Source organism: Monodelphis domestica, chromosome 4 (genome assembly GCF_027887165.1).
Source record: "Monodelphis domestica isolate mMonDom1 chromosome 4, mMonDom1.pri, whole genome shotgun sequence".
Lineage (NCBI taxonomy): Eukaryota > Metazoa > Chordata > Mammalia > Didelphimorphia > Didelphidae > Monodelphis > Monodelphis domestica.
In genome coordinates, this window is record NC_077230.1 from 86,888,125 (window position 1) to 86,915,838 (window position 27,714).

Sequence of the window (27,714 nt, forward strand, 5' to 3'; positions counted from 1 at the left end):
AGTCACTTATAGCCTCTCAAGGCCTGTTTCCCTACAAAAATTCCCTATTGAATTGGTCTAATAACAGCTGACTTTTATATAGCATGATGAAATGAAGAAACGTACAGTGAATTTAAATACTCTATCCAAAGATCACTGCAAGTAGCAGGTATACTCTAATTGGATTTGATGATCTTAAAAAGACCTGCAAGCCTCAACATTCTGTAATTTGAGTTTTACAGGACTACTTTGAATTAATGTTCTTTATATTAATGACCAACAAATCCTTGCAAAAATAAAAAGATAAATTAATACATCAAATAAAACCCAACTCTTAAAATCCCAAAGATACTCAATATTCCATCCTACTAACCATTTCCCCACAGAAGTTATAACACAAGTGACTGGACTGCAGCAACTGAAATTGTGTTCATGTTTCTTTAAAGGAGATTCACTATTTCAGTATGGGAAAGGAATAAAAAATATGTACACTCAGTCTGAAAATTATTTTAATAGTTACAAAACATTTTTTTCACAGATTCAGTATAAAATAGCAGTTGATTTCTCCATAATTATTAGAATTATTTATACTTGAGGTCTTGGTGAAGTGGGCTTGAAATCAACAAAAAGGTCTTGGTCTGTTGGCTCAGAAATCATCCTTCTAAGCATCCTGCCCTTCCTGTGTCTGTCTTGCTCAGCTTTTAGGTATGACTATTTCCTTTAGAAATTGCTTCTTTCTTTATTCCTTCTTTGGAGGTTTGAAGTGAACTCTACAGCGTTCATTAAATACCTAGTTATTTAAAACAAAACCAAAAGTCATTGAGTTGTCCCCTGTAAAACTGAGGAATTCAAACAAACAAAAAAAATTCTGGTCTTGTTCCAGTTTCACAGTCTTAGATATTTCCTTACTAAAAAAAAAAAATCTTGACTATTTTCAACTGGTTAACAAAGTCTGTATGATTTGGTTTTATTTTTAAAAAATATACTGAGGTTAGGGAGGAGAAATACCAGCAGAAGTCAGTAATTTCCATTTGTAACATGGGTTGATGGGGATATATCTAACTGATCACCCTGGTGCAAATATCAATAATATGGAAATAGGTCTTGATTAATGACACATGTAAAACCCAGAAGAATTGTGTGTCTGCTACAGGAGGGGATTAGTGGGAGAGGGGAGGGAAAGAATATGAATCTTGTAACCATTAGAAAATATTCTAAATTAAATAAAATTTTCCAAATTAAAACAAAATTTCCATTTATAAGACAACTGAAATACGGTAATGAATGTCAATATCTCTTAAGGAAAAATAAAACTAGATACAAAAATTTATTCGGGGGGGAGCTGGGTGGCTCAGTGGATTGAGAGTCAGGTCTAGAGATAGGAAATCCTAGGTTCAAATCTGGCCTCAGACACTTCCCAGATGTATGACCCTAGGCAAGTCACTTAACCCCCATTACCTAGCCCTTACCACTCTTCTGCCTTGGAGCCAATACACAGTATTGACTCCAAGACAGAAGGTAAGGGTTTAAAAAAAAAATGTATTCAGTTAACATAATAAAAAGTACATTCTAACAATTTTGTACAAGTGGAATTTTAATGTTAGTTAAAATTAATATAAATATAGAATTTTTAAGATTAGGAAGCTTTATTTCCTCCTGAGATTTTTTAAAAGTATGATGCCTGTTGAAAGGCCCTCATTTGGCTATCATGGTTCTGATAATCTCCTGTGAAATTAAAAAAAAAAAAACAGAAAAAATACAAGTAGAATGAATGCCATTACTTAGACAAATTTGATATAATAATCCACTTCCAGGTTCTGATTAATACCAAAAATATTTGTAGCACTTTTCTAAAGCTACAATTCTTCTGGGCATGAAATCCTTTAAAATTATTTGTCCAGTCCATCATTTGGCAGACAATTCAGAAAAGATATTTAAATGTTTATTTCCTGTATGAGTACTTGTACAGTATTAAATATTTAATGGACTTTTTTAGATTATGTTATCAATAAAGCATTTAAACATTTTTAAAATTTTCCTTCTGTTTCCTAACTGTAAACAAAATGACTCATATCCAAATGGCTTAAGGGTGATTACTTATCTATGAAAATTTGGGGAGGTCATCTTTGATGACAAAGGTAATCAAATGATACTAGTGTCAGGAGTATAATATAAGCTAAGACTTAAAAGGGGCAAGAGAAGAGGCAAAAAAAGGAGAAGCAAAAAAGGATTCAATAGTAAAAGCAAAGGAACTAGAAAACATAAAAGAAGTAGTTAGCCAGTGGGCAGCCTACATAAAACATCCTTACATAAAACATTCTAACCGCTCCCTATTACCTCCAGGATCAAATGTAAAATCCTCTATTTGTTGTTCAAAGCCCTTCATAATCTGGCCACTTCTTACCTTTCTAGTCTTTTTACTCTAAGACACAGCAATATCTCTTTCCTTTGCTATTCTTCTGACAAGTCTCCATATCCCAACTCTGGGTATCTGCTGTCTCCTATGCTTAGGATTCTTACATCTTCCTTTCCAGATCTTCCCTTTTTCTAGTGCCCTCCTCCAATTGATTATCTTTCATTTGTCCTGCATACAGTTTGTACTGTACAGTTATTTGCACATTAACAATCCCGAAAGCTCCTTAGCTTCTTGAAAAGACGCTGGTTTTTTTGCCTTTCTATATATCTAGTATTTAGCACAGCGCTTGACAAAGAGCAAGCACTTAATAAATGTTTATGGATTGACTGACTAAAACACAGGGTACTTTTCAGGCAGAAGAGGGAGAATAAGTTGGGGGTAGGAATTAAGAGTGCTCTTGCATTTAAGAGTTCTATTTTCCTGCTTCTCTTTGATGTATAGGAATTATTATGTGATGCTGCAGTCCATTTTACCAAAAATATATATTTTTTTGCCCCCAAGTCTTTAGCTCTTTAATCACAGAATATCAGAGTTCTAAGGAAGGAAAATTAGAGATAATTTATTCTAACAGTTTTTTTTTTTTGGGGGGGGGGTCCTGTCAATTTAAAAAAATATTATAATTATTTCAATATGTATAATAACAACATTTTGTTTCCTTGGCAATCCTATTTACTTTATATATTTAAAAAAATTATTCTAAGAAAAGGTCCATGAAACTGAGACAAAAAAGAGGTTATATGATTTGCCCAAGGTTTCTTTAAGAGACAAGGGATGGACTAGAACCAGGTCTTCTCACTCCAAGTTCACTGCTGTAGATCTATTCTGGTAATTGGGATAAGAATTAGTTGCTATAATAGTGGAGATAATTTTGACTCAGAAAACAAAGCTAGTTTTACTAAAGGAGAATGTCAGTATCCATATACCAAAGCTCAAAATTTAATCTCCAAAAATTCATTTAAAAGTAGCTTTTGAATAAATGTCAAATGGTATTTTCAACAAAAACAGGTGAAAAAACACTTCTGAGCCTTAGTAAGGATAGGCTTGAACTGGTATTACTCCGAACTGGGAAAGCTTATAATAAAGGTTTTGTAATCAGATATCTTACAGTATAAGGAGCTATAAAAGTTTGACTATTTATATAAGTAAATTTAGGGAAAAGTCATACATCTCGGATGACAAAGGGCTAATCACAAAAATGTTTCTAAGGCACGGGGCTAGTCATATCCATAATAAAATAAATATCCCTACTAAGTAAAATTAAAATTAGTGTCAAGAATGTCAGAAATTCTGTACCACAGCTAAGTGTGATGGGAGTTCTGAATAGCAATGGGGCTAAAATCCATCAGGTGTCCATAACCAATATGGGAAAAGCTGGGAACTGCCTAAGAAGGAAAAAGTCCAGGTCCACAAGAGTGGATCAAAATTTCCACGATAATTAGCTGTGGGGTTGGGCTCAGAAGTAGTCCCTGTCCTTCTTCTAGTCTTGGTGAGATTGGGAGACCCAGTCTCAGATCCCCATTTCCCCCTCCAAAAAGAAATACTGCATAAGCAACACCTTTCCAGCCAAAAAGAGATAATGTATCAAGAATATAATCTTATATCTTTTGGCAGCACATAACAACTGCTGTAAAAATGTTTTTCGGACTTATCTGAACTCAACTCCTAAACAATACTGACTCCATTAAGATGTTGAGAAAGGGGAGCAGCTGGATGGCTCAGTGGATTGAAAGCCAGGCCTAGAGACAGGAAGTCCTAGGTTCAAATCTGACCTCAGACACTTCCCAGCTGTGTGAACCTGGGCAAGTCACTTAAGTCCCATTGCCTAGCCCTTACCACTCTTCTATCTTGGGACCAATACCTAGTATTGATTCTAAGATTGAAGGTAAGGGTTTAAAGATGTTGAGAAAGATTAAAAATGACAGCTTTTGTTCATATCCTTGGAGGAACCAGGCTCTTCTTCAATGTATCTCTCTCTTTGTTTTTGCTGTGTCAATTCATTCCCCCTATTTTGTAATCAAGCCAGACTAAATAGAGAACTGTCAACAAATGAAAGCAAATAAAACAGAACAAACAGGTCAAAGATTGTTTTGTGTGGTACCTTCCAGCTTCGGTCATTTACTACTTCTTCAACATTCAGTTCTGACTGCATCCATTTCAACTGTAGGAAAGAAAACCAGGAAGGGGTATATAGTTATAAAAACCAAAATTAAAGCCTCAAAATCAAGGAATATATTTACTTTTAATTTATAAAACACAATGCACTTGTTTTTTAAGTGTTCCTATTACCTAGTTAATGTTACTATATTTACTAATATCATTTCTTCCCTTTTAGCAGACATTTTATCACTGAAATGGTTAGAAGAGATCATACAAGTAGACTACTGCTATGGCTAGGATGAAGTTGGTAGACAGTAAGATTATAGCAATAAATGTACGATCTAGGCCAGTGTTGGCAAATTATTAGTATGCTTGCCAAGCCAGCAGGGGTGGGGTGTGGGGTGGAGGAGCTGCTCCATTCCCCCTCTTCCTAGGGCCCAAGGTAATTTTTTTTTGCATGCTCCACCCTTCTGTCCAGTTGCCCAAGGTGAGCACTTCCTCCCTCCACTCTCTAGGGTAATGCTGGGGGCTCACAGGCAGCTTGAAGTTGAGGTTTGGGCACATGAACTTGGAAACCTTCACCAACACTGGTCTAGGCTCTGGGGTCAATGCACCTCACGTGAAAAGTGTAGCAATTTTAAAAAACCAACCAGCTAGCTAGTCAGTGCCACTATGTGACACAACAATATTATCTTGTTAGCTAGCTTAGATCAATTATGATAGAAGGCTGAGTGTAATAATTTAATTAAATTCATGAGGCCATTCACAAATTCCTGATCATATAATATAAACATTATTGATATATTTTAATCTGAAGTGATTAAACAATTAAGCAAATTACCTAAAAACAGGTTATAATAACTAATAGTACATCACATCCCATTTTTTGTAGTTTACTACTTCAGACAGAGCACATGTGCTTTTACCTTTCATAATTTTGTACCTATGCTGTTCATTGCATTAGATCTGAATTGTATTACCATTCAGTGTTCTCTTTACTGATAGTTATTTTTTTGCTTCTGCTTTCCTTATCCCATCACCCACATATTTCCAAAGTTCTCTGAAAAACTGATATTTGTTATGCTGTATGATGTAATTATTATTTAATCTCTCAGTGCCCCAGGCAACTAAATCTTAACAGCAAAGTATTTATTGATGTGTAATGGTCAGAGGGGGTTTTCTCACCAAGATTTCCCTGTCCTAATGATATTTTAGTCCCTTAAAAAAAAATCATAAAGAAAACACAAAAATTTTATTAATGTATATTATTAATATACCTAGAAATAGACATCTTTAAAGTAAGACTAGCTATTCTCAATTAACAAATTTTATTATGGTATGCTTGGTTGCTTCAACATGAATAGATTATCTGACCCATTCTCCATCACCAACGGGGATTAAGCAAACCTATGTGATATATTCCAATATTATTTTTTTTAAATGCTGCTGTGCTTGAGGATACAATGAGGAACCTACACATTAGTATCTTGGAAAATTCTTCAAATCAACAACACTAGAGGGAGCTAGCTGCATCACCCATTATTTTATTATTTTTATATTTATTAATTTTTATTTAATTTATGCCCCTGCCTGTACCACCAGTTGGCTATTTATACACAAATGGGTAGACAACTGATAAAAGACTACTTTGAAGACTCAAGCTTCATGCAGGGACCTAGTTGGCAATAGGATAGCCTTGCTTAAGGGACCAGGAATTTTTTCCAGATTGGAAGGAAGCTGACTTGGAGTAACAGAACTAGCTGAGACAGAGAACAGAAACATAGGCCAGAGAATCTGAGCGACCAGAAATCAAGCTCTAGGTAACACAAGTCTACTTAACAAATATGGGACACTAAACCCAAGAATGAACTTAATAAATAGTAAACCAAAGGGTTTATAAGGTAGAGAGCCTCCTTACATACTCTTGCCAAGGACCAAAATTGGTCTCCAGGTCCAGGTAGGTTTGACCTGAACCAAAGAAGAGATTAGGAACCCAAAATGAAGGAGTCAATAACTAGGTAAAATACCTGGATAATAGGCATGGTCAGTTCCAGCTTTAAGAATCTATGAAATGTTAAGAAATTTTCAATTTCTTTACGATAAGTTGATCTTTGAAAAACATTTCTTAAAAAGTATTACAAAATGGTAAGTGCACTAATAATTTGAAAGAATTACAAAAGTCTTGAGATAATGCCTTATACTCACCAAACAATAGAAAGCAAATGATAAAATCCAATGCTGATGTTTGCAGAAAAATCTGCATTCTAATATATTGTAGATGATGCTCTAAGCAGTTTCAATTTTTTCATAAAGTAATATAGAATTGTACCACAAATTACTGAAATGTTCCCGTCTTTTGGCCTACCAATCTCATTATTAAGTTTGTATCTTAAGGACATAATAGATGGAGGGAAAAGATTTATCTGTATAAAAACATTTCTATCAGCACTATTTGTAAAACAAAAAAACTGAAAACAAATTATGAACCTATATCTGGGGGAAGGGTTGAACAAATTTATATAGTATGATGCAATTGCTCTATAAGAAATAATGAATATGAAGAACAACTAAAAGACCAAAATACATAGTCATAACCAACTATGTAGGTAACAGTAAATAACAACAAAATTGATGTTAATACACAGGGCAACTTTGTTAACAATTTATTAAAGTTAACATACACGGATTCTATTTCTTTAGATAAGCAGTTATGATATTTTTTGTCTTGAGACTCCTTTATATCCTTAAAAATTATTGAGGACCTCCAAAAAAGCTTTTGTTTATGTGGTTTATAGCTATTATTTCAGAAGCTAGAATGTCCAAGTGTTATGAAAATAGTTTTGACTTCACTTCCAAAGTGTGGTGAGGACCCCAAAGGATTACCAGACCATACTTTATGAACCACTGCTTTAGGTGATAGATAAATAAACATCAGAGACATAACTTCACATACACAATCATTCACAATCACTTTTTTATAATGCTTAGTTGTTTTCAAAGATTATGGGTTTAAAACCTTGGAGTACTTTGTTTTCTTTTTTCATTTACATTATAGGCTTACATTTATTAATGGAAATTAAAATGCATTAAACGGAAAAAATACAACTGTGTTTCTACTTACCTTTGTCTGCTCTTTTCTAATTTGCTTTAATAATGTTAAATCATTTGAGTCCTTCTCTCTCCGTTCCTGAAGAGCCTTTACTACTGCTGATGTCTGAGCTATGCAGTTTTTTATTACTTTTTCCCTGCTAGCATGAGCTTCCATCAACTAAAAGAAAAAGAAACAGAAAAATTAAAAACATCTTTACATTTAAAGACAATAAGAAACCAAAATTCTAAAACTTAATTTTATAGTATAGAAAAATTTGCTGAAACTATTATATTAATAAATAGAAAAGATCAATTATTAAAAATGTGGAAGTTCTGATGATCTACAATAATCAAAGGCTGAGAAAAAACAATAACTGTTTCTATACAATTTGTTTCTATCTTCTCTTCCTTGCTCTGCCTTTCTTTTTCATATTTTTTTTCCTTTGATTACCCTGCATTCATTTCTCTCCTTTCTTTCCATCTAATTCTTTTTGTATAATTTTCTCTTGTTTGGGTTGGGGGAAGAGGGATAGAGAGGAGTAAGAGATATTTAAAAGATTCTGCTAGGCCACACTTCACGATATTATCCCCTACTTCCTATTATCTTAAATTTTTTGATTTTTTCTTCCCTTGGTGGAACTTTGTGTCATGACGAATAGTTCTTAGGGTTCAGTGTCTAAGCTTATTATTATTATTTTACTGTAAGGAAGTTAACAATATGCATCTCAACTGTTCTGCAATTTATACTCTTAGTTAGCTGCCTGGGGGCACTGGGAGATTAGTGACTTGCACACTCTGTGTCAGGTGAGGATTGAACTCTGACCTCCTCACAAGACAGCTCTTTATCCTGCTTCTCTGCCTAGGTTTATGTAAAATCAAGTCATAAATGGCATATCACCTAGGAGTGTAGCACTTATATAAAACATCTGCAGGATTACCTTGGCCGTTCCCAACCAGATGGGGGCAATTGGATACTGATACAATGCCCCCAGATAAAAAAAATTGTGAAGGCCAACAGGCTTGCCATGATAAGCAATTCAACCCCACTAAAGGTCTAAACAACTAGATTTGAGGTGGTTTAAAAAGAAAACCTAAGGAAGATGAAAAGATCTCAATGACTGGTAGAATGAAGTCCTATATCCAGTTTTCTGCAAATAGTTTTGAAATCAGAATGAAGACATTTTTTGAGAAAAACAAAGAAATAGTATTCAAGACCAGACAAAAGAAATTATTACACATTTATCCATCAAATTTGAATTGGGTTCTCCACTCCCACTCACACACCATTTTGGGGCTCAATTTTTCACTTACTGCTTTTTGGTCATTGTTTTATGCCAGTGCTTCTCTAACCCTTAAGTGGGATAAAGACAGCAAAAAATTACAGCATTTTGTAAAAGTTAAAATTAGATCTCAATAACAAAAATATATATATTTTAAGGGATTTATTATTATCATTAGATCATTAGAAATCAAGGAATAAAGAGTATACAAAAGAAAGACCATGTGCCCTTGGCTGATTAGCCATTTCAAAATCCCCACTCACCACTATTACCACACTTGCTGTACACCCAAGAGGGCAACCAGGACCACCTACTCAATATTTATCCTGTCTACAGGAAGTACATAATGACAAGAAGTCAGTGGGCTCCCAACAAATGTAGTTCATTTTTAGGGTAACAGATTTTCAATTATACATTCCCCCTGATGATTGATTTGGGGGGCTAGTCTCCCCAATTTGATCATTTAACATAATCAACTTTTAAATTGCAGTAATTTGAGGATAAAAGGGAAAAGAACAAAACCAATGATTTCTAGGTGCATTGACAAAAAGCCAGTTAGGAGGCAATCCCCTTTGGCATGAGTACCCATACAAAATAAATGCATTCAACCCCACACAGTTCAAATCACCACATCCCAAAGTTCACTCTGGATCTTCTGATGCAGTGTGTGGTCTGTGGAGGCATCTTCATGGTACCTTCTCCAAACAGTTCACTTTATGGATTCGAGAGGTAGCATGTTACTTATCCTAAAATTATTCTTTAAAAAATTTAAACTTTGCATTTTAAAATAATTATTCATTCTCCCCCTGAAGAGGGTGTTGAAAAACATAGGAATCACTTGGGGATGCATGGCTGAGTTATGAGGTATATGAATCAATTGACAAGAGAAATAAAAAACATCAAAAAAGAAAATCCAAATAAAAGAGAAAAAATAACTTCTGGATAAAATATAGACTATCAATGTCTTATGTATAAAAATTTTAAGTAAAGGAAAATAAACCTATACAAGGTCCTTGAATCAGGCCCAATTAAAGTGATTTCTATCTTACAAGTCTGCAGGACAAAATGCAGTAATATTTCACTTATCCATTTGCAGCCAAGACTACAGAAGTTTCCATAATATGAGAGAAAAGGGACTAGATTATAGGAGCAAATGGGAGCCAGGATGGAGCCAGAATAATCGATGTCATATATTTTAGTGAGTGGTACAAGGAAGGCCTGCATTTAACACATGTTAAACAGCCACAACCTCGAGTCTCACACATTTAAGTCCTTGTGCTCTTTGTGTAGAATGTCATCAATCCACATAGGATTGGTTTGGTCTCTTTGACCTTGTGACCTTTGATCTACTGGCACTATACAAGTAGTTTTGTGCTTCTTTGGCACTGTGTAATGGCTCTCTTTGTATTCCCTTCTCCTGGAATCTGACAGAATCATTAAGCAAAGTCCCATAATTTTTTTTTAAACAATCAATGGCATAATTTTTATAGTCTAAAGCTTTTTGGGTATGCATTGACATCAGGGCAAATGTATTTTAAACTTATATTACTGCAAAATCAAAAATGTTAAAGAAAAATCTTCTCAATATTGTTGACATGTGCTTCAAATACAAAAGGGAGAGAAAAAATAAAACTGAAATAGTATATTGCACATACAAGCAAAAACATGATCCACTGTTTACAAGGTAACAGTTTTTATAAAGAACAATAGTACAACAGGTAATGCACATTCAAGAAGTATCAAAATCCCTAAAGTTATAATAGCCCATTTAATGACTTAGCAAATAAACTCACTACCATATTTTACATGAGTCAGCTGTATGACATTTAAAGCTAATGGATACTTGTCAGGTTTTTCAGGCATAGTAAATCTTTCAACCTTGGTTGAGATATTTTTAAACAAAGTACAACTTATTTGGGTCTAGAACATTACTAAGAAGTCTAGATTGTTCTATGGAACTAAATTAAACTGAAGAGTTACAAATGAGAGATGCTCCCTCTTGGGAGCCATCCAGGGGTACCATGCCCTGGGATCAACTTCCCAGCTCCAGTATGAAACTGCTATGTCCCATCCATTCACATTTTTACAAATTCGGGAGGTAGTGAATTATAATTGTACTTCACTTCAGCTAATAAAATAAAATGGACCCTTTACCTCGTGTTACAAATAACTCAGAGGTAGGCAAAATGATCAGTCAGAGTTGCTGAAAAAAATTTCTTTTGTAACCAGTTTTGATGAAGTCTATTTATCATCTATGTGACAATTTACAAAGTCAAAATGGAAGAAAAGGCTGTTTTTTATTATGGGTTTTTACAATATTTTACAATATTTTGTTCAGTAGTTATAGGGGAAAAGTAACAGAACATATCTAATAGTTAAAACAGCAGATTAAACTGATTCAGTGTAACAGAATAGTATCGAATACATTAATGTATGAACTTAAAACAAAATGAAATCTTAAATCAGACAATCAGCAAAATACAATAAAATACAGAGACTTTCATAAAACAATGGAGTTTAAAAAGGCTTAAGATTTTCACCTCCAGTCTCTTTAAAGTTCCTTTCTCTATCCATTCAAATTCCTTTTGTCAGACCTGTGATATTTCCCATAGTGAGGGAGAACATGGGTTTGAGGAATCTCAACCTGGATGAGTCTTAGAGACTGGGCAGGCCCAAATGGCAAAGGGTTGTAGGGAGATGAATTTTCCCCCTGAATCCAGGCAAGATAAGTGAAAGGATCAGTGCACTCCTGAACTTTATATTGAGGCTATTTGAAATAGGCAAGGTATTGCTCTTTCATAGTGTACACCATGCTTGTAATTTACTTCCTTTTTGGAAAAGTAACTTCCTTCTTCCCTTCCCCCTGAGTTAAACACTCGTTTCCCCAGCCAGGTGGAAAGGGAGTTAGGAAGCTAATCATTGCCTAAGGAAAATAAACCCTGGTTTTTACCAATGCCCTGAGAGCAGCTCCAAGTTTGTGAGTTCTGAAGATACAGTGGCAGCTACCAGTAGGAACGAAGTCAAGACTGAGGCCAAAGTCAGAGCAGGACTAGGAGCAAGCAGGATAGGCAGCATCAAGGAATGAGGAACATAAACACGGGCTCAAGCAGATGGGCAAGAGTCCTCAAACTGAAAACAGCCAGGTCTGTAGGGAGGGCGACCAGGAAAAAAGTAGGGAAAGAACAAGGCAGCAGCTCCAAAGAGAGGGTAGGTGGGTGGGAGAAAAGCTTTGGCAGGAGAAACGTGGCTTAAAATTTATCTAGGCTATCTTTAAAAAATTGAGAAGTTCTCGTTCAACTAGTGGTTTCCATCAATGTAAAAGTTAAAATTAAATCTCAATAAAATATTATATTTCAGGAGGTTTATTAATGATCAGTAGAAATCAAGGAATGAAGAGGATACAAAATAAAGACTACATGCCCATGGCTGATCAATCCATTTCAAAATCCCCACTCACCACTGCCACCAATCTCGATGTCATCATGCCAAAGAGGGAGGGGAATGACCTCCCACTCAATATTTACCCCATTTACAGGAAATACGTAATGACAGGAAGTGGGCTCCCAGGAAATGTAGTTCTTTTTTTAGGGTAACGGATTTTCAATTATACAATTTTCTTTTTAGGATATGTAGGATCAGCCTTCTTCTAGTTCCCAAACATTTACTACTTTGGAACCTTTGTTCAACCAATCTTTTTATAAAAACCCTTACCTTCCGTCTTGGAGTCAATACTGTGTATTGGTTCCAAGGCAGAAGAGTGGTAAGGACTAGGCAATGGGGGTCAAGTGACTTGCCCAGGGTCACACAGCTGGGAAGTGTCTGAGGCCAGATTTGAACCTAGGACCTCCCATCTCTAGGCCTGGCTCTCAATCCACTGAGCTACCCAGCTGCCCCCTCAACCAATCTTTTTAAAAAAACAATTAATATGTTTCTGTTTTTTAAAATCCATTTGAAATAATCTTTCACAATAGATAGCAACAAAGGAAGATGTGCACATTGAAGCAATGTATATTTCAAAAGCAAAAATATTTATTCTGGAATATGCATTATATTAAAGAAAAGATGTACTCGGGAATATTTCAATCATGAGCAACAAGGATACTAATGTCAACAGAAATTATTTTACATTTATTAAGTGTTTCTAAAAGTTCATGGGGCTAGTTTAACATTCATGTTTATTCTAGGGGGAAAAGTATAAATGTGTAAAAAAGATTCATGTATTTAGGGTAGGATAAGTGCATCCAAGCAACCAAGATCTTATCAATATTATATTTATTCTTTATCACTTTTTGATGTTTTGGCTAAAATCAAATTAGTCAGATTATATTCATTCACATTAAGATAATATAAAAAAAAATTTCTGTTGGTACAGATCATATCCTCAAAACATACTCCCAATGGTCCCCCATAAAGAAGTATACCATTAGGAGATTTTTTAACCCAAAATAGGTACAGTAAAAACGAACTCCTTAAGCATATTTGACCTTAAAGAACAAGGCCTAGTACTTTTTTTTTTTAAACCCGTTCCTTCTGCCACAGAATCAATACTATGTATTGGTTTTAAGGCAGAAGAGTGGTAAGGGCTAGGTAATGGGGGCTAACTAATTTGCCCAGGGTCACACAGCTAGGAAATATATGAGACCAGATATGAACTCAGGACCTCCCATTTCTAGGCCTGACTCTCAATCTATTGAGCCACCCAGCTGCCCCAAAGGCTTAGTATTTTTAAGCAGAAAGGAAAGGTTAAAGGAATGTCAGTTCAAAAACCAATAACAGAACACATACCTAATAGACAGACACAAAATTCACATGTACCTACATTCAGTTCCACAGATGCTCTCTTATTCTCACCCATCCTAGTGCCATTGTGTCAGTTATTTAAAGACACAGGATGGCAAGGCATTCTCAGAGTCATAAAGATAGATATATTTATCATATAGATTTATGCACAGATGTAGTTACACAGATTAGTCCACAAATTAAAAAAAAAATGCAATTTATATAAATCTTAACCAAATCCAAATAACCATAAACATATGCATTTTCATACACATGCACACACAAATACATATAGCTAGCTTACTAGTTAGTATCTTAGGATATATACTTCATGTGGCCAGACATGCAAATAAAGATAGCTATGAATTTCCCTGTAGTACAGGGAGGGGTTTTTTTTGTGTTTTTTTTTTAATGTTTTTCGTATTATAGAACTCTTTGGCAGACTAGATGAAATAGAATGTTTTTAAATGCACAAAATAAAATAAATAGGATTACAAAGAGAATCAATTATATTGAAATAATGATATAATTTTTTTCCTCTATCCAAGTTCCTGGACACCCTGAAACTTACCAACAGATCAGGTTAATTAAGAACCTCTGCTTTAACCTATATGCAGAATAGGGGGCACATCCACATCTCTGTGGCTTCTTGGAATCTGAACTACTTGATGAACAAGTGAAGATCATCAAACTGCTTAGAGATAACATCACTAACTTAGGGCGATTGGGATTGCCTGACAATAGATCTGGGGAATATGAGTTTGAAAAGTATATGTAGTAGAAAGTTGTCAAAGTCCTCCCCTAGTCCTGAATTTAGATACCCTAAATATGTAAGGGCAAGAATAAAAAGTTGGCATCTTTTAAAAAAATCTCAGATTGATTACATGGCTCTATGAGGACATGATTGGGGGTTTTGACTTTAAATGATTACTCTGTTGCAAATATTAATAATATGCAAATAGCTTTTGAACAATGATACATGTAAAACCCAGTGGAATTGCTCATCAGCTCTGAGAAGGGGGAGAGAAGAAGAGAGGGAAAGAACATGAATCACAGAACCATGGGGAAATATTCTAAATTAATTAAATAAAAAATGAAAAGTGAGAAGAAAAAAGAACGGGTTTTGAAGAAAAAAAGCATCAGTGGATTGAGAGTCAGGCCTAAAGGTGGGAGGTCCTGGTTCAAATCTGACCTCACACATTTCCTAACTCTATGACCCTGGGTAAATCACTTCACCCCAATTGCCTAGCCCTTAGCACTCTTCAGTCTTAGAAACCATACACATTACTGATTCTAAAATGAAAGGTAAAGATTAGAAAAAAAAAATCCAAAACCCACACAGGCAGGACTACAATTATAGTATTCCTGAGCATCCTTTAGACCACAGTGCAAATGTCAATGGTTGCCCTATACCTCAGGGTTCCTCTCTCAAGGCTGCTCACTGGAACTATGAGGGAGGCATCAGATAATTTTGGAGTTTCTGTTCTTGAAACAGCATTATTCTCAGACCCTAGGAATGTTGAAGAAGTGTCAAGGACAATTCTGAGGTTAAGAAGTCAAAAGGATGAGGGGAAAGTTGTGACAGGGGTCTATTTATTGCCTGAGTCAAGGCAAATATTCGATTGTAAATATCAGCACAAGCACTTGGACTAGGAATTCCTCTCTAACCCAAGACAATAAGGATACAGACATGTCAAATGATGGAAAGAACATCTCCCAAAGGGCCAGAAGATATGTGCTTGAATTCTGGATGTGTTACTGCCACTGTGTAATCTCGGACAGGTAATTTCACCTAAATCTATATTTAACAATTCTTTAAAATGAGGAGATGGGTTAATGAATTTCAAGGAACTCCACTTCTTTATTCTATGATATCATCAATGGTTATTATAAAAGTAGTAGACATTCCAAGAATGTGCATATGATAAATATATATGTGTGTGTGTATATATATATATATATATATATGTATCATACACAAAGACAAAGTTAAAAGAAACGATGGGTGGCCAGGTTAGCCAGATAGTTCCAGATTGGACCAATATAGCTACATGGAAAAAAAAAAACAAGTTTGTAGAAAGATAATTCTTATAGATTTTAGTCAACAAGATAATATGCAATAATTATTTATATTCATTCCTTTTTTTTTGGTAAGACGTGATTTCATATATGTAAGTAGTTCCTTGGAAAGAAATTTTCTCTATTGTGTACATTAACAATTTTTCTATATCTTATAGTCCTAGAGAACTGTTTAGAGCACTGAGAGGGGTTAGGTGACTTGTCCATGGTCACACAGTCAGTCTGGAGCAGGAGCAGGGCTCTGTGGAGAAAATTACACAGAAAAGGTTTGGAATGTTGGAGAGAAGATTGATTGACAACGAAGGCAGTCGGAGGGGGGGAAGGGAGAGACTTGGGAGAGTGACAGTTGCTTTCACGAGGACTCTTTTTCTTCCTGGACCTCAGGACTGGAAGGAGTTCTCTTGGGATTGAAACTACCTCTATTCCTGGGATATTCCCAACTGTTTGCTCTACTTGGATTCCTGTGGATCATGCCATCAAACAAATGGATTGAAGGGGGACTGCTTGAACTGTAATGCCGGTTCTTTAGGGGCACTGGCCTGAAGAGACAGGCTAAACCAGCTCTGAAGGTCAGAATCTCTTTTCTTCTTGCTGTCTACTCCTAAAGACTTTGAACTTAAGAAAACTAACATAGATATAGTATAGAATAGGAATAAAAGAAACCCTCCATAAGCCTGTGAGGTCTGGGCTCAGCTCAAAAGCTGAAACTTGAGAACCAATCTGTGCTAAGGTATAGGGTAATCCCTATTTCCCTCTCCCCTAATACCTTCCCTTTTGGACTTGCTTTTAAATCATCTTTCGTTAAATAAACACAGTCAGATAATCTTTGTAAGGGTGAGGGGTCCCTGAAGGAAGAAAGGGTTTCTTAGGGGAGAAGGTTCTATGTAACCTCAAGTTACATGAAATCTTGAGGTACCTCTCAGTGCCTCCTCCCCCCTCACCCTGATTTAATACTTGAAATTAGTTTTTTCTTACAGCTCAAATCCAAGTCTTTCTGACTGGATTCCTGACTAGATTTGCCAAACTACCTAGTAACAATAGGTGATAATTCCAATAATAAAAAAGAAATAAAATTATTTCTATCAATGAAAACTAAATTCAATATTTGGACTGTCCTTAGTGCATCATCCAAACTGAAAATGCTTTCAAAATTAAAAAAAAAATTGGTTGAAGAAAATGATACCTTTCAAAACCAAAGAAAAAGCTCAAAAAAGAGCATAAAAGCTAATAAAACGTCAGAAAGTAATATTTTAAAGCATCATTTTTTTCTCTTGCGATTCTAAATACAGAAATTATCATCTAATTTTAATTTTGGTAGGGGCCCTTTAAACATGAACATCCTGAAGCCCCAGAAGTAGGTTACTTTCCCTTTTTACTGCTCATAAGAAGGACTCATATTTGCTTACTCCTCTGGTTGCTGCAATTTCCTGTTGTGATGGGTAAGGGAAGAAACTAGAGGTAAAGGTAAGGAATTTCAATCTAACTTTTCTACCTCTCTGGCTCCTGATTATTCTTCCAAATGTCTTGCCATGCTTGTTAAATATTGTTATACTTAATATTAAATGTATTGAACTATATACTTCCTATTGTCATTCTCTAATTTTTAAATCATGTATGTGATTTATCCATTCACCAAAAATGTAAGACCTTCGAGGAAAATGATGGAAAATTCCTTTCCCACTACCAAAAAACAAACAAACAAACAAACAAAAAACAAAAAACAAAAAACCACCAATCCAATAGCCATGTCAAGAACTAGGTGTATTGGACATAGAATGAACACTGTTCTGGCACTTCAACTTCTTCCAAACCAGCACCAACTGGACCAGAACCTACTCTCAAGTATGGAAAAGGAAGTCTGAAGAAAGTTAAGTTGCATTTTCCCCCCATAGCTGAATTAAATAACTCGTTTCTTATTTTGCCCACAAGGGAAAGGAAAGAGAAACTTGAAAGGGAGATGCAAAAGATACACTTACAGACTCATAGAGTTGTTTACAGGTTTTGCTGGCATCAATTTTTCCTGCAAAGGAAGCTGTTGGAACCGTAGTGTTTAATTCATGTACTATTCTGTCATCAATCGTCCTCATCACCTTGAGTAATTCCTATATGTATTTAAAAATAAAAGAAGAGTCTGAATGAAAAGTTAGAGAGCAAGTGAGCAATAACGTAACAATAATGAAAGGGGACATTTTTGAGTCCTCTATCAGGGCTGGGATAATTATGGCAAACAGAGGAAATATCTGTTATGGGGTGGAGAGTGGGGGAATGTTGCTTAAAGTTAGTTAAGAGTCATATTTGATGATCTCCCACTAACATTCTGCTGATTGTGGCAATAAGCAAACCTTGGGTTTGCAAAGGATATGGCAGTAGAGTAGAAGCTCTGGTAGGTCCTAGAACAACCAAAAAGGCTTCAAAGCCCAGGCCAATGATGAGTCTCTTGTGCAAGGACCAAACTCAATCAGATGAGTTTGGAGAGACTTCTCCCCAGATTGGCTTCCCCAAGGTGATGATTTTGGTAGGCCACAGAGAAACATTTAAAGATTATTTACTGAGTTAGAGAGGTATGTGCTTAAAGTTTTGTCAGGAGAGGAGTATATCCACACCAACAAAATCAGAGGTGGCTAAAATATTGAAGTATATTTAATATTAGAATATGATAACCCGATAGAATTTCAATCATGAACTCCTCTCACATGTTTGGTTTTGAAAGGTTTCTGTACTGTATTATGGTTGGTTATTTATTTGATAAAGTTCTAAATCCTCTGTTCTTAACTTTTCATTCATTCTTCAGCAACCATACAATATGTCATGTCTACTTTCTAAAATGAATACTTACAATAAGTCAATTTTTGTTTGTAAGGAAAAAATCCTCCCCATCTGTCTTAATTCTTTAAAAAAAATCAAAAGGTTGATCCAAACACAAGTAAAAAAATCAGCTAAAAAAAAAGCCTACTTAAAAGTTGTAAAGATGTCAGACAGCATTTTGAATAGGATTAACTCAAATTCTCTAAAACAATCCTATAGATCAAAAAAATTTTAATACGTATTCAGAGAACTTATTCTATGACATGCTCTTTGAGAGGAAAGGGAAAAGAATTGTTCTTTAAAGTTCCGTTGTTCTTCTCTAGGACAAGAACTGGTCTAACTCCCTTCAATTATCTCTTCCTTGAATTTCTGAAATACCTAGAAAATAAACTAAAAATCCCAAACACTCAAACATCAACTATAAGTGTTCCCCCTCATTTGATTCTCACTAACAACCTTGGGAGATAGGTCCCATTATCCTCATCTTAAAAGATGAAAAAAGCTGAGACAGATGGAAGTTAAATGGCTTACCCAGGGTTATAGAACTGGTAATTGGCTAGTGACTGAAGATGAAAATCTGAACCCATTTCTTCCTGCTTCCAGGTCCAGAGCTCTATCCACTAAATTCACCAAGGTGAAAAAAGGGATAGGTATCCTTTTATTCTACTGTGTTTAAATAATTTCTCTGGTTAATCAGCTACATTGCATTTTATCTCTCCCCTCCCATTTTACAGTTCTTAGAAACTGGGAATGATACTTAGAAATGTACTTGATAAGTTATCAGTTATCTAACTTAATATAACTAAAAAATATTTCCCTGAAGTTAGTATCTTGTGTTTTTCCCTTTATTGCCAAATTTCTCAAGTGTCATTTATGCACTGCCTATTTCACAAATCAAATATTTTATACTCTGGAATCTGGACTCCATTCCTCAACATTTCATTAATGCTTGCCAAGTCCAATGGCCTTTTCTCAGTCTTTATTAGCCTTGACATAAACAACCTTAGAAGAGTTTGCAAATCCAAATCATTAAATAAAGGCTACCCTGCAAAGTTTAAAAACCAAATTCCTAAATGAAGCCTGCTTTGGCTTCAGGACATTGAATGCATGCTTTGTTCATTTCTGCCTTTTAGACTTTGCTCACACCATTTCTGTGGTCTGGAACAAACTTTTGCCTATCCACAAATCCTGTTTAACTTTCAATACCAAGCTTAAAACTCTCCTCTATGAAGAGTGCCTTCATGGATTCGGCATAACATTAATATGAACTTTTACACTTAATTTCAATTAATTCATATGAACACACACATTATCTTAATTCCTCATCTTTAACAAATGTTTTTCATCCTTTTCTGAATATAGCATTTATAGTCAGCACCACATTATAAGTGTCTCTAATCTACAAAGTGTTTAGAAAACTTGTGACAACCCTTTAAGGTAGGTAATTATTAGTAAAATAATGGAATTTCAAAATTGGAAAAAGGCAAGAGAAACTAGAATGAGATCCAAAAGCTATACTTGCTGGCTTAGAAAGATGTTTTCAAATTTAACTGGCATTAATTTTCCCTACAAATAAAGTTATCTGAACTGGAATGTTGAATTTCCATACTATTTTTTTTTAACCCTTACTTTCTCTCTTAGTAACAACTCTAAGACAGAAGGGCAAAGGCAAGGCAAAAAGGGTTAAATGATTTGCCCAGGGTTGCACAGCTGGGAAACATCTGAGGTCACATTTGAATTCAGGTCTTCCCAAGTCTAGGCCTGGCACCCTACCCATTGAGACACCTGGTTACCCTTTTTTAGGACTTTTGATCTCAATCACCCTCATCATTTTGTTTAAGTGAAGTCACTATGAAGTCACTATGTACACCCTGTGCAATCTGTATATGTGTCTCCTATACAACATACCAAATAAGTGGCCTTCTCTCTTTTGTTAGAAGTTTCAGTGATAGAAAAACTGTCATCTCTCTCAAGGTGATCCTGTCTACTTCTGGACAGATCCAATTTTAATTACTAAGTTTTTCCTCATATGGAGCTAAAGTCAAGGTCTCTGCACCCATAGCTACTTTGGTCCTCAAGATAAATAAATCTACATGACAATGGTATGGTACCTATACCATTGAGAATATCAGATATGGAGTCAGGAAGCCTAGGCTCAAGTCTCAGTTGTACTGTCTAGAGCTTGTGTAACCTTATAGATTTAACTATTGTAAACCTCAATTTTTTATGTAAATTTTTATATGTAAAATAATATCTAACATATAAGACTTTCAAGTTTATAAAACAGTCTACACATATTATCTTATGTGATCCTCACAATAACCTTATAAAGTGGGTACTATTTATTATCCCCATTTCATTGAGGAGGGAACTGAAAAAAGTTAATTTTATTTGCCCAGAAAAAAAAAGCTAGTAGGTGTTTGAAATAGGATCAGAACCCAGGTCTTCTTGACTCCAAAACCCAGCCTTCTATCCCCAAGTCACTTAACTTTCTATAAAATAAGAGAGTTGGACTAGATGATCTGTAAGGTCTCCTTTGGTTCTAAATCCGATAAAATACTTAAAGAATATTATTATTATCTCTATTCCCACTGAAGAAACAGAAGATCAGAAAATGTAAATGGCTTGCCCAAGATAACACTATTTTCATTATACTAATATATTATTTACCATTTCTCAAACTCCCTACATTCGCTAGCTTTATATTAAACCTGTGTATATTGAATTCCTACCCACCCTTCAAGAACCATCCTAAATAACACCTGTTCTATGGTTTCTTCTTCCTTAACTGCCCCGAAAAGGATGAGATTTCTCATTCTTTTGAATCAACATTGTCCCTTGACTGTTCTCTCTCTTAGGGTACTTGTTATACCACTTGAAAATAAACTATTCCATAATGATTAGAGAAAGAAGACAGGAAAAAGAATATTTGGTGATTCTGCTGCAAAATTTGTTACCACAAAGTACTGCTATTAGTTGATATGACATTAACATTTGTGTAATTAATTTCTGTACCCTTGAACTACAATTCCCAGTATCCCACTTTCCTGCTCATGTTGCATGCTGTAAAAATAATAACCAATGAATTGATTATGGATATAAACTGATTACATACTCTGCTTGTTGTGTTTAGAAAGTATCTTCAGTTTATATAAATTAAGTGAAGCTCATAAGTGAACTTCTCTTCAGGGCCAGGTACAAGGAAGTTAAGGAGACTCTTGTTATACAAAAATAAACTATTTATTGATTCAATAAGGATATAAAAGGATTTCTAACTCTAAAGGATTATAACTCCACCCAAATAAAACTCCCTGGTTCCATAAGGAAGCACTTCTCTTGTTTCCACAGGCTATACTGACCCTTCCTGATCTGACTAACCCAAATCTTCCTTATTCTACATAAACACTACTATCCTTATACAAAGTATATAATTCCTAACAATTCTTTCTCAAGTCAGCTTCTCTACTTCTTATCTCTAAACTAATATAACAAGTCTTAATTTCTAATATCATCCTTATAGTGATGACAGAGGGAGGATATAAGTTGGGTGTAGCCCCACCTCTGGCTCTATCAGCTTCAGAGGTTCTTTTAATCAGGCAAGGAGAGCTTGGTCACGTGGTTTTATTTTGTTAGATAATTACCTTTTCCCCCATTACTTCTAGTGATTATTAATAAACTTTATAAAATATAATACTTGGAGTATTGGACATTAAATCCTACACATTAGAGAGCTGCTGATTGGTATTCTGGATGTAGAAACCTGATTATATCTGGTTTTAAGTCCTGATTATATCTGATGACCACTACCAACTTATGGTAATCCCAGAGACAACAAAATATACTGACAGAAGAATCTATGAAGAACTGTTATAAAATCCTGACCAAGCTAGACTTTTATATTTAATTTCACTGGATTCATCTGAAGACAAACATTACTTAGAAATCAAGTGCAAATTTAATAGGTGCTTTAGATAATCTGTTTTCTTCTTTAGCTCTCTTTGGGAAAAGATGATAAAAGGGATAGGACTAGGAAGAGCTACTCAACTCTTTATTTTCCTTTCATTTTTCCTGCCAAGAATAATGGTTTTTTTTTTAGTCTGGAAGGAAGAGAATCAATATGGTTGATAACCAAGGTAAGTAAGGAGATATAGCATGCCTAACTATTCTTGTTGAATTCAAATCATCTTTTCCAAATGAATTGTATCTTCAGATATTGAAAGAACCAATGAACAGTTGCTAAGATCTCTGTTGGGGATCTAGGTGGCACAATGGATAGAACAATGGGCACAGAAGTCAGGAAGACCTGAATTACAATGCTGCTTCAGACACTTACTGGCTGAGTAACCCTGAGGAAGTCATTTAACTTCTGTCTACCCCAGTTTTTCTCAACTACGAAATGGAGATCATGATAGCACCTATCTCTCAGGGTTGTTGTGAGGACCAAATAAGATTTTTGTGAATAGTGAAGTTTCTGGCACACAGTATTTAATAAATTCTTGCTCCCTTCCCTCTGCCACCCCTCCATGCCAATGTCAGGTATCTTTGAAAAACTGGATAATGGTAGAGGTATCACAAGATAGAGAAAAAAGGGAGTCCACAAAGACTAGGCTAATGGGCTTCACTGATTCATAGCCATAAATAAACTGAATTTATGTCACTCCTTTATCTAACAACTCCAGTGGCTCTTCTTTTCTCTGGGATCAAATAATCCTTTGATATTTAAAACCCTTCACAATCTGGCTCCTCCCTACCTTTCCCATCTTCCAACAATAGGTCATCCACATTGGTAGAGGAGATCCCAAATCAGGAGCTCCTTATATTGATGAAATGACAGGCTTGGCTGAGAGAGTGAGAGTGAGAGTGAGAGACAGAGACAGAGACAGACAGACAGAGAGAGAGAGAGAGACACACACACACACACAGAGACACAGAGAGAGACACAGAGAGACAGAGAGAGAGAGAAAGAGATCTAGCACTGGCTTTATCAAGAGATGGTAGGGGATTGCTGGGTTTATACTCCAAAGAGATCATAGGGGAAAAGACTTATACAAAAATATTTATAACTGTTCTTTGTGGTGGCAAAAAATTGGAAAACGAGGGGATGCCCTTCACCTAGGGAATGGCTAAAAAAGTTGTGGTATATGTTGGTAATGGAATACTATTGTGCTCAAAGAAATAATAAACTGGAGGAATTCCATGGGGACTGGAATGACCTCCAGGAATTGATGCAGAGTGAAAGGAGCAGCAGGAAAACATTATTCACAGAGATGGATACATTGTGGTACAATCTAATGTAATGGACTTCTCTACTAGCAACAATGATATGACCCAGGACAATTCTGAGGGACTTATGAGAAAGAATGCTATCTACATCCAGAGGAAGAACTGTGGGAGTAGAAACACAGAAGAAAAACAACTTCTTGAACACATGGGTTGATAGGGATATGATTAGGGATGCAGACCCTAAATGATCACCCTGGTGCAATTAATAATATGGAAATAGATCTTGATCAATGATACATGTAAAACTCAATGGAACTGAGTGTCGGCTACTGGGTGGGGAGGGAAGGGTATGGGACATGAATCACGTAACCATGGAAAAATATTCTAAATTAATTAAATAAAAATTTTCAATTAAAAACAAAAGAGAGAGAGATGGTAGGGCCAGCTATGTGGCTCAGTGGATAGAATGCCAGGCCTGGAGTTGGGAGGAGCTGAGTTCAAATCTGGCCTCAGATACTTCCTAGCTATGTGATTCTGGCCAAGTCATTCAACCCCAATTGCCTAGCACTTATCTCTCTTCTGTCTTAAGACTGGTTCCAAAAGAAAAGGTAATGGTTAAAAAAAAAAAGGTAGTGCCATTATTAACTTAATTCTTCTTTTAAAATTGGGTTACATACCTGGTAAATTAAGTGAATACTATAGATATAATTTACCTAGATTTCAGCAAAATATTTGAGAATTTCATTCTAATCTTGTTAAAAAATAGAGAGCTAAAATAGAAAAGAAGTACAAATGGATAAATTTGGAGTTAATTGTGCATTGAGACCCAAAGAATAAGTGATTAATAGTCCCATTTTAACCTGGCAACTCTGACAGGATTTCCCAGGGACCTATGCTTGATTAACATTTGTTTAACATTTTAATCAATTATATAGTTAAAGGAATATATGGCATGCTTCATAAAACTGTAGAATATACAGGGAGGGATGGTTAAACCACTGAATTTTAAAAAATCAAGAAAAAATATCAACAGGTTAGAACAATGGACAATATTGAATATGATGAAATCCAACAGAAATAAAGGTGAAGTCTTATACATGTGATTAAAAGATCAACTTCACAAATACAAGATGGGATGGGACACCTGTTTTGGAATTCAGAGAACTGTACTTGTTCACATACCCCCTCCTGACTTGCAAAGTCTTCTAATCTTTTCATCCACTTAGAAATCAGATGACCTAATGTGAAAAGGTATGGCTAGAAAGCAGTTCTTCTGAGAAAGATCTGAGCATAAGTGTATAACAAGTTCAACACAAGTAAAACACACGATTTGGCAGGCAAGAAAGCTGAATGCCTTCCTAGGCATTAAGAGAGGCATAAGCATTGGTCATACTTCGGGAGTTATATTCAGTTCTGAGAGCATTTTTTGAACCACACTGATTAGCTGGAAACCACCTAGAGCAATCTGAATGTGGAAGAGCCTCTTGTCCATGCAATACAAGGATTAGGGTATTTAGGCTGAAGAAGGGAGTCGTGATTGTTACATTCACTATCTGAAGGGCTATTAGATGAAAGAAGAATTAGTCTTGCTTTTCTTTAGGAAACAAGTAGAAGCAAAGGTTAGAAGTTGCAAAAAGACAAGTTTAGGTTTAGTGTAAAGAAATACTTCCTAAGTGCAATGGGGAGCTACCATGAGATTCAGTGGTTTTCCTTCTCACTGGAGGTCTTCAGGACACCCATGAAGGAGGTGTGATTACCATATTAAGTGGTTAATTGTGGGAACTGAGTGAACCATACTCATTTTACCTTGTGACTTGTGATTATGGACCTAGTTCAAGTTCTGTCCTGTGAGAAAACTCTCTTCAGCTGTGGGAACTGACAGAAAACCTGACTACATTTTTTGGACCTATCCCTGCAAGGCTGGGAAACTGAACCACCTGTACCTGCTATTTAGAGATCCTTAACCAAGAACTTAGGTAATGTTATCCAGAAACAATCTAGTTCCTAAGATTGATTTAAGGAGTTTTCTCATCATTGTGTATCTCAAGCAATCCACATATTTTATCTGGCCCCATATTGATCAGGTATTGTTTCCATGTTCCTTTGTTTATAGATACTTGGGGAGGAAATGAGGAACATCCTTTTCTGCATTCAGGGAATTGCACCTGTTCACTCACTCTCTCCCAACTTGAAAAGTCCCTAATCTTTTCATCCAAAGAGAAATCAAATTATCTAATGTTACATTTTTTCCTTTTAAGAAATTGGTCTTATTTGATTGTTTTTAATGTAAAAATTCTGACTCTCCCCTGTATTTGGAATCTAGCCCTAAGTTAAGGAAGGGGCCTGGTCCCAGTTGCTAAGCAACTGGCATGCATTACTTAATAAATTGATAGGCTCCGAAGATCAAACCTTTGTTTCCTCAGTCATTTCATCTTTTGCTCATTACACCCATGTTGTCAGTTATGTTGAAGAAGGAATTCTTGTTTTTAGGTGTAGTGGGTTGAACCAGCTGACCACTGAGTTCCCCTTCTAACTTTGAAATTCTGTGGCTCTCTATTTGGATTTCTGTACTAAGGTTTCAAATACAGGAATGAAGAACTCTTCACCAATGATAGGGTATATCTAAAGAGGGCTGTTAAAAATTTGTCCAGTCTTGCAAAGGACTTTAAATTTAAAAAGGGATGAAGAAAACAGTACCTTACTCTATATAATCTAAACTAGGAACATAGAAAATAGTTAAATTCAGGAGGATTCCTCAATAGGAAAGATAGTGGAAGTCTGCATGAACTATGCAACAGATGACTACTATTTTAAGGTTTGGGATTATTACAGGCCTTTCCCCATTTTATGTCCCTGAAACTGCTCAAACAATAGAGACATAAAAATTAACTGACTCACTTGTTACAACTACTTAAGTTCAGGCACTATAATTCAGTGAAGTATGCTAGGTCTTAAGTCATGAGTTTGACTAGCAATTGCTAGTTGTGTGACCTTGGGAATGTCATTCACCAGTATACCCTGGCCATAGTTTCTATATCTATAAAATAAGAAGCCTGGAGTGAATCTAAAGTATTCATTTATTCCTATTTTAAGGAAAACTTTATGAAGAAATATAGAAACCATACTATAAAAACCAACAAAAATACTATAAGACTGAAGAGACAATAAAATGGATCAATAATTGCCAAAAGCCTTAATTAGGCTTTTTTACTTAAAACCACACAAATTCTTTTTAACTTCCAAAAAACTTCTAATAGCTTAGAAGGAGGGTAAAAAAACAGATAGAGGAACCAAAGACAGAATTTTAATATATATATATAATACACATGGTTTTGCTTCTTTCTCCCAGTTCTAAACCCAAAGGCTAAAGTACCTTTAGATATATAATTCCAGTTGCCTATATCATACCCCCATCCCCATATCCTATCATTACCTCAAACCAAGCCTACTACATTCTCCCTGAAATCATTCCTCACTGACTTTATTTCCATTATGGGTATCACCTTCCAGTCACAGTTTGAACCTTGGGTATTATTTTTGACTCATCCTTCTCCTTCACTGACACTAATCCTAACAGTTCCAAACCTATACTAAGTCTACCTCCATAGTAGATTTCCTATCTGCTCCTTCACCTTTATGGCCATCAGCCTAGGACAGGCCTTTATTATGACCATTCTGAACTTCAGCAATAGTCCCCAAGTAATACTTCCTATTTCTATCTTCTCCCTCCTCCAACTCTTCCTTTATGGTTATCTTCCTTTTTATTTATAGGAACCATATCTAAAGATATACTATCTTCCAAATATCTGATATTCTTGTAGATGGTTATTTAACTCTTTTCCAAATCTCAATGTCTAAACTAGTACATCAAATGTCTTGCCTCCACAATCTGCCACTACTTTACTTTTTATAACTCTATAACTTGTCTCCTCTAATATACTACATTCCAAACACAGTATACCTGTA

At 35.4% G+C, this 27,714-nt stretch overlaps 1 protein-coding gene across 3 annotated transcripts in view; it reads right to left on the minus strand.

The window, feature by feature from the left end:
- Positions 1 to 471: 471 nt before the first annotated feature.
- The window catches only part of MIX23 (mitochondrial matrix import factor 23), a 32,092-nt gene continuing 4,849 nt past the window's right edge, over positions 472 to 27,714 (minus strand). For 2 of the 3 annotated variants that reach the window (XM_007493782.3, XM_007493783.3), the window contains 4 exons: positions 17,697 to 17,822; positions 7,614 to 7,760; positions 4,494 to 4,553; positions 472 to 769 (listed from right to left, as the gene is read on the minus strand). In XM_007493782.3, the coding sequence (XP_007493844.1) occupies positions 719 to 769; positions 4,494 to 4,553; positions 7,614 to 7,760; positions 17,697 to 17,822 (384 nt within the window). In that variant the 3' untranslated portion in view covers positions 472 to 718. The remainder of the gene's footprint in view (positions 770 to 4,493; positions 4,554 to 7,613; positions 7,761 to 17,696; positions 17,823 to 27,714) is intronic. The other variant, XM_016433499.2, reaches the window with a different exon arrangement.